Source organism: Anolis carolinensis, chromosome 2 (assembly GCF_035594765.1).
Source record: "Anolis carolinensis isolate JA03-04 chromosome 2, rAnoCar3.1.pri, whole genome shotgun sequence".
NCBI lineage: Eukaryota > Metazoa > Chordata > Lepidosauria > Squamata > Dactyloidae > Anolis > Anolis carolinensis.
The window spans coordinates 191,229,077-191,242,297 of record NC_085842.1 but is presented as its reverse complement, the minus strand read 5'-3'; the positions used below and the strand labels follow the sequence as shown (position 1 = coordinate 191,242,297).

Here is a 13,221-nt window from a genome sequence, read left to right as displayed (position 1 = left end):
TACTCAACATGATTATAATTGAAACATACACACACGCAAACACACAAACTTATTTTAAAAATCCGGAAGCCATAATATTTTTAAAAAGCCTGCATAGATATATACAACTTATTTATTTATTTATTTGTCGTATTTATATATCACTCTTCTCAACACTGAAGGGGACTCAGGGCGATTCACAATGTTGGCAACAATTCAATTCAATTCAAATTTAAAATAATGGCATGTTGATTGCACAATGGACCTTCCATTACTATATCTTTCAAGGTATGATGGCAAACATTGTCTGCAAAAGGAAAAGGCATTTTGTCTGCAAAGAAAGGAAACACTATTCCCACATTTGACTAGAACTTGTTCTGATATACCCCCAAAATAGAAGTGGTGCAAAGGGAAGTATTATTTTGCACTATATCCATTTCCCTGGAAATCATCCAGTCGAACACTTTCTGACATGTAGGCACACATTATTATATTTATATTAATTTATTACAGAGATTACTATGCCACCTTTCTCCAGGATGGAACCCAAGGCGGCTCACATCATATTTAAAAACATGCATACAGTCAAAGCACTGCCAATAGATGGCCATACAACTCATGTTTAAAACCTCCAGAGGAGACTGTGCCGTCGCGCCTGGGGCTGTACTCTTAGTGAAAGAGGCATGGACATCTTTCCCCAGGGGATTGCTTCTTGCCCTCCTTTAGGGAAACTGGAACTCCCAAGGACCAAAACACTGTAGATAACTCAAAAACTGGGTTTATTGTTCACAAAGGGGGTAAAAGAAAATATACATTACAGTCTTTGATTGTTTAAGTCCATGAAGCTTGTCCAGATCCCTCTTTCTCTGGCTGTGAATGCCGGAGCAAACTCAGCCTCAGTCCAATGACCTATATCTGAAGACAAGAGTCTTCCTCTGTTGCCAAAGGACTGATGTGAAGGCGCTTGAGACTCCTCAACATTGTTCAGGTTGGCCCTGAACATGAAGTGTGAGTCCCAAGGGTAAGAACCTCAGAATTGGTGCTGAGAGGTAACTTTTGAAGGGCTTTCAGAGCCAAGCCTCTCTTCCACGTCCATCCGATAGAGAGCTTGCTGGTGGAATGAAAAGGAGGAAACACAGTCCTACTCCAGGAAGAGGTGGAGCCAAACAGTTTTGCTGAGTGAGCAATATAACGGGTACAAACAACATTGATTGACAGATATAAATAACCAATCCAACTACATTTACAGGGTAAGGGCAAAATCAGGCATGATACAACAATTCAAATCTTGCAACTTATAGTTCAACATATAGATGGCACCACTCGCGCCGTCACAGAGACTCCTTGAGACAGTATGTCCGCTATGAATCAGCCCTTACTGTCAGACCCCTTCTACGCTGCCATATAATCCAGATTATCAAAGCAGATAATCTGGATTTTATATGACAGTGTAGAAGGGCTCCCTGAAAGTGCTTCCCAATTTGTGTGTGTGTGTGTGTGTTAAAAGTGTGAGATCCTTTTATAAAGAAAATATACATCTGCCAGTACCTGCAATTGATGCCTGCCTAGGACTGCCTTGTAAAGAAAAATGTTCAGGAGTGTTTGCATATATCTCTTGTACACCAACTGCCATAAATCGAGTCTAGATCCCATAAATCATTATTCCCATTATTATTTGTGTGGTGCTTTAAAAGTGTTTCAGTTGGAATTTAATACTAGGATTAATGTAAATTGTATTTTAATGTATACAGTTTTTGGATTTTCTTGAACCTCAGTTATCTTGAAGCCCAACCCTGGCAGAAAAAGCAAAAAAATAATAAAATAAATCAGTATATAACGAGTGCAGACTGTTTTGATTTGAAATAAGACGAATGCTTATATGATCATTTGAAGTGTAGCTTGTGCAAGCCTTGATTGCTAGTGTCTTCTTAGTATTTAATTTATAGGTCACTCTGATGAAAAACTCCAGGGACCCAATGCTGATCCAGGTGTCTCCCCAGTGTTAGATGAACACTCTTTTCAAAGTTTCCCTGTGCTCTGACCTGCTGAATTTTATTAATGCCATTGGATTCTTTTACTCCTATAGCCTATAAAGGGTGTGTGGGCTGGAAAGAGTTGATAAAGGTGAGGGATTACTACAGAGACTAGCAGTATCTTCCTAAGGTTTTGAGATGTTCTGTTGGCTATTTATTGGTAACATTCCCCACAAGAAATGCTGGGTCAGTGCCCCCCATCACAGACCACACAGTTTATAGACCATGCTTTGCCTCCTCCTGGACTACAATTTAATATAGTTCTCTCTATATAGTTCACTGATCTGGCTTTATTGGCCCACTCTGGGATGTTTCTGACTTAAGAATAAGAGATGAATCCAATAAAATATAATAATATAAAATGTGAATGTACAGATAAAAAATTGATGGCACAACATACTCCTTAATTTCTTGCAGGGTACCAGCGTGAGCTTCTCTATAAACATGATGATGGTTCCTACAGTACTTTTGGGAAGCGGGATACCGAGGGAAATACCTGGTGAGTAAGCAGATACTTTTCAACATTTTATGAAAAGGCACCAGGATACATGCAGCAAGGCAACATCATAGCGTGGCTAAGATGGCAAAGATTATTGAGGAACAACAGATATTCTTGGAGGGGCCACAGCTGTTTCCTTTTGCCTGAGCCAACTGGACACGATTCTCTCCTTCCTAGCCCCCACACAGTGTAAAGTGCTCAAACTCATAGAATTACAACTATTTTTCACCCTGTAATACATATTGTATGGAGTGAAAAAAATCAACAAGACTTCTACTTAGGACAAATTTGCCATAGGGCAAAATGCAAACAATAAATAGCAGAAATTCCTCACCCCCCACCCTCAGAGGTCACAAGCAGCTCCCTGCGGAGACCACTTCTATGCATTATTGACTGTAGGAATAATTCCCATACAGCGGACTAACTCAGAGCTGTCCTAAGTTGCAGGAGGAATGGGGTCATTTTAACCTAGTTCCTGCAGAAATTTTGTCCCCACCCCCAACCCGACAGAGACCTTGAAAAAAGGGAGTGATTTTACTCTCTGTCTCTTCTCTTCTATTTTGAAGCTGTGTTTTCAACTCCCTTCCCCCTCCCTCTCTTCAAGTGTTAAAGCGCTGAGCTGCTGAACTTGCAGACCAAAAGGTCTCAGGTTCAATTCCCAGGAGCGGAGTGAGCGTCCGCTGTTAGCCCCAGCTCCTGCCAACCTAGCAGTTCGAAAACATGCCAATGTGAGTAGATCAATAGGTACCTCTCCGGCGGGAAGGTAAGGACGCTCCATGCAGTCATGACCACATGACCTTGGAGGTGTCTACGGACAACGCCAGCTCTTCGGCTTAGAAATGGAGATGATCACCAACCCCCAGAGTCAGACATGACTGGACTTAACATCAGGGAAAACCTTTACCTTTTTACCTAAGGGTTTCCCCCAAGTTGTCCAAACAGAGCCTTTTACTCTGGAATATAGTTACACTCAAGCTTTGTCCTTCCAGGCTTTCACTTGAATCCACTGATGGCAGATCTCCTGGCTTACTCCCAACTCTATCAGCATTTTTAAGCTTTTTCTGGATTTCTTGCTCTGTAGCGTCTTTCCTCCCTGTAGACTACAATCGACTCAGGATAATTTCACATAAATTTAATCCCTTGAGCATATGGTTTCATTTGTCTTCTTTCCTGCAACGTATCTGGGAAGAAATTCTCCCTCACAATAACTCTCTGTCCTTTAAGTTGTAAGTCCTTTATCTTTTTCAGTGTTTTAAAGAAGCAGTACCTTTTTCTTTCTGTGGCAAAAGCTATTATTAATTATCGGGGAATACCAGTTGTGTTTCTAGGGTTAAACAGTCTGTGTATTCTTTCGAAGTCATCTTCTCGGCTTTCCAATTCTGTTACTTCTCTTAGCCAGCTTGTTAAGAGTTTTTTCCAGATCTGCAGAGGAGACCTCCTCCAAGATTCCTAATAATCTTAAATTCTTCCTCCTCTATCACTGTGCTGAGTTAGTTCTTTGGAACACTGCTTTATTTCTGCTTCATTTGAGTCTGCTTTCTCTTGTGCATTATCTGCAGTTTTCTTAACATACTTCATTTCAATGTGGACTTGTTTTAGCTCCTTCTGAACAATTTTGATATCCACCCTTATACTTTTTCCATACTAAAGAGTACTTCTGTCAGCTCTTTGTTTCTTACCATTTTCTTTTATCAAACTGTTTATCTTAGCCTCCCAGATTTGTTCAAATAGTACTCACTCTTAAATTTTCTGTTGAGCTTTGTTCCAGTTCTGCTCAGCCAAGCTAATTAGTCTGTTACCTGTTATTTTTATTTTTATTTCTGTTTTTCTTCTTTTTATGGGTATAACTCTTAACTTTCTGGGAGAGGGTTGTCAGAGCATCTTATCTTGTTGTGCAAACTCCCCTGCTCCCCCTTCCTTATGACATCCTTTCACATATTTATATGTGGCTATCATGTCTTTTCTCAACCTTCTCTTCTGCTGACAAAACATATCAAGCTCTTTAAGTTCTTCCTCATTGGGCATGGTCTCCAGACCTTTGATCAGTTTAGATCATTTAGATCACTTCATAAATCTGATGATGTAAGCTGAGGTCTACATAATTTAATTTAAAAGGTTTTAGGGCATTTCTTTATATGTATTTTACGGACTGTCATGGCTATATCTTTGAACACTGTTAATGTGTAAGAATCTACATAACTGCATTGCTTCTTTCAAGATCAATGAACAGAAAATGCATAAAATAACTGGGATATTGGCAAACCTAGAGGAAAAATAAATGAGATGTGTTTGTGATTCTGAGTGGCACTGAATTTTGTAATTCTACAGGCTGACAGCTTTGGTGGCTAAGACTTTTCACCATGCGAAACCCTACATATATGTGGAGGAAAAGTATATTGAGGATGCTGTTCACTGGTTGGAGAAGCACCAGCTTCCCAATGGCTGCTTTCAAAGTGTGGGAAGAATCTTCAACAATGCTCTGAAGGTAAATATATTGTGGAAAACTATGGACAGGGAAGAGTACCGTATTGACTCGAGTCTAATGTACATCTTTTTTTGGCTAAATTACTTTCCCAAAATTAGGGTACGTGCTAGTTTCATGCAAAATGGTAACCTTAGACTGGATATACACTGCCCTATATCCCAGGATGTGATCCCAGATTATCTGTGTTGAACTGGATTATATGAGTCTACACTGCCAGATAATCTGGGATCAGATCCTAGGATAAAGGGCAGTGTAGATCCAGTACTGAGCTAAAGCAAAAGGGGAAGTTGCTTAAGGAACACCATGAGGTCTGGAAACACAGAGCAGCCTTAGTAAAAACACAAGTAAAAGAAGAAGAGAAAGCTCTTTGATATAAAGACATTTTCTGTCTCCTCACCCCAAAGTTAGACTGGTACTGAAGGCTGTCACAAATGGGGCAAAGCCAAAAGGGGGTGTGCTGTCGCACCCAAACTGCTGTTAAGGTATCTTTGGCATGAACGTATCTAAACTTTCAGCTTGGGGGATGCTGTACACCTTCTTTGAGAACAAGGAACCGCACAGAATTAATGTCCATGCTGTTGCTTTTAGGGAAAGGATAACGATTTATTAACAGGACTCGAGTCTAACTCCACCCAGGCACTAACTTGGTTTCTCCACAACAAAGAACATACAGTAGAGTCTTGCTTATACACCCTCTACCAACTGGTATTCACTGATGGTCACCTCATCCAGATATTATTAACTAGCACTATTATTAACTAGTACCTCATCCAGATATTATTAACTAGCACTTGCTTCCAAGATCTGATAATACCTGGTGCCTTTGGAGCACTTAATCCCCATAAAGGGACTTAATTCAGAGGTTTTTTTTGTGAGATTTACTTGTGGTTCCCTTTTGCATTCACGTTGGTATAGCTCTAAGTAGATTTGAAGGCTAAAGTCTGTGGTCCCAGCCTAGCCCTCCCAAGGTGCATCTACACTGCAGAATTAATGCAGTTTGACACCACTTTTAATCGGTTAGCAGGGCCGGCCCTAGGTAATTTTCAAGTGTAAGTGAACAGAATTTTGGCGCCCCCTTCCAAACCAATCACTGAAAAATAAAAGCGTTGGATAAGCGAAAATGTTGGATAATAAGGAGGGATTAAGGAAAAGCCTATTAAACATCAAATTACATTATGATTTTACAAATTAAGCACCAAAGCATCATGTTTTACAACAAATCAACAGAAAAAGCAGTTCAGTACATGGTAATGTTATGTAGAAATTACTATATTTGCGAATTTAGCACCAAACACTGAACTGGGATATAGAGCAGTGTGGACTCAGATAACCCAGTTCAAAGCACATATTGTGGGTTATTCTGCTTTGATATTCTGGGTTATATGGCTGTGTGGAAGAGCCCTGAGGGTCCTTCCACACAGCCATATAACCCAGAATATCAAGGTAGATAATCCACATTATCTGATTTGAACTGGATTATATAGCAGTGTGGACTCAGATAACCCAGTTCAAAGCAGATATTGTGGTTTATTCTGCCTTGATATTCTGGGTTATATGGCTGTGTGGAAGAGCCCTGAGGGTCCTTCCCCACAGCCATATAACCCAGAATATCAAGGCAGATAATCCACAAGTATGTTTCAGTCTACTTGGAATACACGAAGTGTGTTTAAGAACTGGTCCAAGAGTCCAGAAGAGCCTTGACTCCACATATGACCATCATCCCACTTTCCTTGCTAGTTAACTTGAACCCAGTATGCTTTATTATGCCAATTGTTTGCCTTAGATCAGGCATGAGGCAAACTTCGGTCCTCCGGGTGTTTTGGACTCCAACTCTCACAATTCCTAGCAGCCTACTAGCTGTTAGGAATTGTGGGAGTTGCAGTCCAAACACCCAGAGGGTCGGAGTTTGCCCCATGCCTGCCATAGATAGTTGAGCAAATTGTTTTCATGGTTGCCCCTCGTTATTAGGAATTGTGGGAGTTGAAGTCCAAAATAACCAGAGGGCAGAGGTTTGCCTATGCTTGCTGTAAAGTAAACAAATGCAACTTTGCAGCAATCAATGCTATAAAATCCTGGGAATTTCAGAAAGTCTTTGGGCCAATGACTCCCTTCTTCAAGCCCAGGTATCTGAAGCAACCAATCAGGAGGCCGTACTTCAGTCCTCCCCGGGTGCGCCCAGAGAGCTCCTTCAACTCCCTTCCGAACTCCTCGCCCATCCCAAGTCCCGGCTTACGGCACTGAGGAGTCGGGCGAGGACTTGGGGCTGCTGCAGGAAGCACCACAGGTCAAAGGGGTTGCCCGCCTTGGCCGCTCCATAGATGTCCCCGTTGCCCTGGCCCCCGCTTTCCACGCCGCTGCCCTCCATTCCTCACCAGCGCTGGGAGCAAGCTGCGGCCACCATGCCTGAATTTGAGTGGCCTCCTCCTCAGGCCATGCCCCCAGGGAGGAGACTTCAACTCCCAACAGCCTCACTGCTTTGGCTGATGCTCGGGGTTGGTGGGAACTGGAGTCCAAAACACCTGGGTCACCACTGAAGCTTGTGGTCACTTGAAGGAAGTGACTCTGTGCCTCTGCTTTAAAGTGAAGGCACCTTGGCACCACTTTTAACTGCCATGGTGGCCCGGCCACTGCGGAGGCTAGGCCAGGCCGCGGCCATGGAGGCAAGAAGACCACCTGGGCGGAGGTGCCTCAATGTCGCCCCCTAGGCGCCCCCTAGAGGATGGCGCCTTCAGAGACTGCATAATTTGCTTAATGGTTGAACCGCCCCTGCCGGTTAGTACCATGTAATCCTGTGAGTTGTAGTTTTGTGAGGCACCAGCGTTCATTATCAGAGAAGGCCGAAGACTTTGTAAAACTACAGCCTCTAAGATTCCAGTTCATTGAGCCATAGTAGTAAAAGTGGTGTTAAACTGCATTAATTCCAGTGTACAACCAGGGGCTTTGGAATCACCTAGGATGCACTTATATTGCAACACATAGAATATCATCATTCAATGCTGTGGAACCATGGGAATTGTAGTATGGCGAGGCACCAAAACTCTTTGGTGAAGAAGGCAAAAGACCTTGGAAAACCACAGCTCCCATAATTCTACAGCATTTAGCCGTATCAGCAGAAGTGATGTTAAACTGCATTAATTCTACACTGCAGATGCACTTCAAGGAAGTCGAGGTGGGATGAACAGTATAGAGAAGGGTTACCAATTTCTCTTTTTTTCTTTTCCATCATTGGAAACACTTTTGTTTTAGAGAAGGAATTCTAAGCACACACACACATCCTGCAGGTCAAGAGACCATAGCGGGGCCTGGTTTAGCTTGAGCATCTCAGGCCATCCTAAAGGGATCAGGTACCAGACTGGATCCATGGGATGAATCAGCAGGCAGGTCTATTGTCAATGCCTGGAACCAGACCTATATGTGTGATAAACCTTGCCTATAGCTGTAACCAAATAACATTGTGGTCTCTCCCCCCCCTCCCAATCTAATATGTCTGTACTGTGTTCTTTTGTGTAGTTTTATTTGGAGAGTGCACCTTTCACTAGGACATGTAAAGAAGCCTTTTTTGGTGGCAGCGAGGATCTAAGAGCATTCTAATATATGGAAAAGAGGCCCTGAGGCTGCAAGTGGCTTCCAAGCAGCAGGATTTACATGCATTCACACACCCACAACCTCCATAATATAACATTATCTACAGAACATTCAATCAGTGCAGCCACGTCCCTGAGTCTGCAGAACTTGAGTAGGGCTCTTGGAAGTCTCTCCTTCATAAGTCGACTTTGTTAAGCAAATCTCCTTAGCAAAGGAGTAGAAATGAGTGAACACTAAGGAATTGTTTGTCTCCAGAAACAATGCAGGGACATGATTGTATTTGAGAGTGTGTTTCCAAACTGTAAGGAACTGGGTTATCATGGTTTTATATCTTAACATCTTTTTTCATTCTCAGGGTGATGTAGATGATGAACTCTCACTGGCATCCTATGTTACTGCCTCATTGTTGGAGATCAACTTGCAGAACAAGGTAAATCTTTCTGTAGCCTGGCTTTTCTGCAAGATTTGACAATTTCCCCAAATGTCTTTTGCTACTCCTGAAATCTAGTTTCTCCTACAACTCTAATTCAAGATGGGGTTATCAATGCGATGGAGCGCTCGAGCATAGGACAGAAGTTTCAGGTGCAATGGAAGAAAGGGAAAATTAATCTGTTGGCCAATATCTTTCTTGTATATTCAGGGTCTAGGGTTCATGCCTGTTCTTAATTGTGGACAAATCCCTGCTAGACCCAGGCTCCTCCAAGCTGCCATATAATCCATATTATCACGTCAGATTATCTGCTTTGAATTGGATTATATATGAGTCTACACTGCAATATAATCTAGTTCAAAGCAGATTTGGATTTTATTTGTTAAAAGCAGTGAAAATAATCATAATAATGATAATGTACTTGTTGCATTCACAACCTGTACCTGTCTCTGAATCAAACATTTAAAAGACTTTTTGGATCGTTACAACCTAACAGGTTTATTGTCTATTTAAACACTGTTCGTAGAACAAGAAAGAATGTCCAGGGAATCAGCTGCATAAGCCAGCTGGATAGATATGCTAGAAGATGCTTACAAGAATCCACAATGGGGAGCTAGAAGCAGGAAAGAGAAGAGTCATTTTGTTGACTTCTCCAATCATTCCACTGATAGATAATATTGCTTGCTGACAATGGACTGATAACCATTTGTTTTTGCTGCTTCTGTGTTTAAAGGTGGTTGATGATGCCTTGCTCTGCCTGAAGAGGAACTTGAGTTCTATGAATTTCTTCACTAAAGCATTGTCAGCTTATGCTTTCACATTGGCTGGTGACACAGAAACACGACAACAGCTCCTTGCGGAATTAGATGAAGAAGGTAAAAGGATTTACTTCACTGACTACATACTTTATTTCCAGACTGATTATTTGGGGAGCTTGGGCTGCAGACTGACTTTGAGACCTTTTCAAGCAGTAGCCATTTCTATGAACTGATGGGTTGAATTCTGAACATATTTACATGAATATTTATTTATTGAATGTATATTGTACTGGTCTGCCAGTATGGGACCCAAGGCTACTTACAAACCAAGTTTAAAACCAAGCACAGTTAAACATAGGGATATTATAAAAGATTTTTAAAAACAAATAAATTACCATATTGAAGACAATAACTGGCAGTTAAAACATAATAATGATACAGATAAAGAATGTCTATATTAAAAGCTCTTTTGTAATGGCACAAAGAAAGCAGACAAGGGGGAAAACCTAGCTTTGGAGGCAGTTACTGAGCAAGTTCTGTGTCCTCATTGAATTGGTTGTGATGATGGTAGGACACAATAACAGCCCTCTTTTAATGGTCTTAAAACTTGGCTAGTCCCATATTGGAATGTACAGTCTTTCATAACAGCTGGAACTAAGACGAGGCTTTCTAGACCATAACCAACATTTTGAAATGTGTCCAGAAACAAACAGCTAAGAATTGAAACTGTATGTAACCTGCATGGTCAGGTGCAGAATTTTGAATGTGCTGCAGTTACCTGGGCATTTGAGTTCAAGGAAGCCCGTCACCCCACACCCCACCGTGTCTGACTTACCTGGGACCCCATCCCATGGGGGAAGCTTCTGCTGCTAGCTTTTCCTCATTGTTTTAAAGGCAACATGCAAGTGGCAGCATATGCCAACTTTCTCTCCTTTTGCAATGGAGCCCGGCCAGAAGTACACGTACGTTGTGTAATGGGCTCCATGCTGAAAGGGGAGAACAAGCACCGTATGACAGGAGAACAAGTAGCCAGTCTGATGAGTTTGCAAGAGTACATACAAACTATAAGCCTGATGCCCCTTCTACACTGTCCTTATATCCCAGGATATGATCCAAGATTATATTCTTATCCCAGATTATATGGCAGTGGAGACTCATATGAGATTTTAGTAAGAGTGCAACCCCACCCAGCACAGACTGTGTCACTAGCTGGATCTAAACTGTCAAATAATGCAGTTTCAGAATTCTGCTTAACTCCATTGAAGTGGATTACATGAGTCTTCATTGCCATATAATCAAACTGAATGCAGTCAAACTGAATTCTGGAACTGCATTATATGTTAGTGGTTCTCAACCTGTGGATCTTCAGGTGTTTTGGCCTATAACTCCCAGGAATCCCAGCCAGTTTACCAGCTGTTAGGATTTCTGGGAGTTGAAGGCCAAAACATCTGGGGACCCACAGGTTGAGAACCACTGATGTAGATCTAGCCCCTATCTCCTGATCTGCCTTTTCACTTACCTAAAACACATTTGCCTCATTTGCACTGAGTTTCAATATATTCCCCTTCATCTGTTCTGACAGCAGATTCTGATTTAGTACAAAGATGACTTCTTGGAATGCGATGGAAAGAAAAAAAAAGAGTTGCACATCTTCAGCCAAGGTCCAAACTATCCAAGAATGATATGGGGCAGGGGATGAGCTGAAGGGCACCCTGAATGTCAGTGGCCCTGAAGGGGATGGGTCAAAAATACTCCCTTACCACCGCCAAGAAAAATGGAAACCACTGTAAAACTTTGCTGTATCCTACCTTCTCAGAAGGATCCACAGTTGATTGTATTGAAAGCCTATGGAAAGACCAACGGAATCAATAGCGGAATCAAAAGACCAGCGGAATCCTGTTCAGTTTTCAGCATTAGTTATCCATCAAGGTGATCACAGCCCATCTCCACTGCCTCATCAGAGAAATGAACTGTTTCATTCAGGAATCTTTGAAACTGAGAGGTCATTATGTACACCACATCCTTGTCCAAAAAAGAGATTTTGGTGACTGACTGGAAGTTTTCTAGTGTTGCTTTTTTCAAATAAAGGGCTTGCCACAGCCTTTATAAGAAAACTAGCTGTGCCCGGCCATGCGTTGCTGCGGCGAAGTATGGTGGCATGGGAAATAAAGTATTGAGGAATTGTTGGTAGTTAAAGTAAAGGGTAAAGGTTTTCCCCTGACATTAAGTCTAGTCATGTCTGACTCTGGGGGTTGGTGTTTATCTCCATCTCTAAGGCGAAGAGTTGGTGTTGTCCGTAGATACCTGGCCCTGATTGTTTTCTGTCTGGAATTCCATTGTTTTCAGAGTGGTGTTTCTGGGATGTGTGGTTTTGTTGGTTAGTTCACGGTCCCCAGTTTTTTGCTCTGTTCTATATATATATATATATATATATATATATATATATATATATATATAAAGCATGTTTAGAGAGACAGTATGTGTTACACCCCTAGGCAGTGAGAGCACTGAAAACCAACACAGAGGCCAATAACAATATAATATCTTTATTGAAGCAAATAAAGTTCCAAAAGAAAATAAGCAGAAAAGTTGAGCAAGCAATTGACCTTTCAGGAAAGATCAAAATTTGTCCAATAAGTGAAAGTCTTATGTCCAATATTAAAGTCCAAAATCCATAGACCGAAACACACTCAACCTCAGTTTGAGGATTAAGTGGGGAAAAGGAGCAAGATAGCACAGATGAGTTCTCCGAAGTAAATGTCCAAAACAAGATTTCAAGGCAAGGTACGAGCTAGATGTACTGGAGCTGAAATGCAGTCCAAACAAGGGCAAGAAGGTAGACCGGCGCCCGGTCTACTCAAGAGTAAGCACACTGTCAGACCGCTTGGGATCCAGGAGCTGGAGACGATGATGTTTCTCAGTGAGAAGTAAAGTTAATACCGCAAAGGAAATTTCCCAGCGCAATACTTTTATTGAAGTTCATAAGCTCCCCCAAACCAGGTGCCTGACTCCCTAATTCTTCCCAAGAGAACTAAGCTTAGCCATAGTCACCACGCTCCACTAATCTGGCGCTTCTCCTCAAACTTTTTATCTGCGATCTCTCTGTTTTCAAAAAAGCCCTGCGATCAAACGCTAATCCCTAAGCGGCTACTCATAGGACGTGGCATCCAGGCCTTTTGCCATTTTGTTCGTTCCCTCTGGACACTTTCTAGATTTTAATATGCTTCTTGAATTGTTGTTTCTCCCCTTGTCTGCTGACTCCCTGTCATGGGCCAATTCAGGAGATTTTTCATGCCTACGCGTCACATGAATGTTCCTGAAATGCTAGAACCACATCAATGTTTCAGTTTTTTTAGTATTTGCCAATTGTTTCCACTCATCTCAAAAATAAAATTTACTTGGCACATGATATATGTATTCACAGGAAAAGAAAGGAATCTCTGAATTCAACA

General features: G+C 41.7%; 1 protein-coding gene across 2 annotated transcripts in view; it reads left to right on the top strand.

Moving 5' to 3' along the window:
• LOC100557873 (alpha-2-macroglobulin-like protein 1) overlaps window positions 1-13,221 on the top strand; it is a 115,330-nt gene that overhangs the window by 82,655 nt on the left and 19,454 nt on the right. For both annotated transcript variants that reach the window (XM_062971390.1, XM_008103822.3), the window contains 4 exons: window positions 2,430-2,511; window positions 4,840-4,996; window positions 8,937-9,011; window positions 9,745-9,886. In XM_062971390.1, the coding sequence (XP_062827460.1) occupies window positions 2,430-2,511; window positions 4,840-4,996; window positions 8,937-9,011; window positions 9,745-9,886 (456 nt within the window). The remainder of the gene's footprint in view (window positions 1-2,429; window positions 2,512-4,839; window positions 4,997-8,936; window positions 9,012-9,744; window positions 9,887-13,221) is intronic.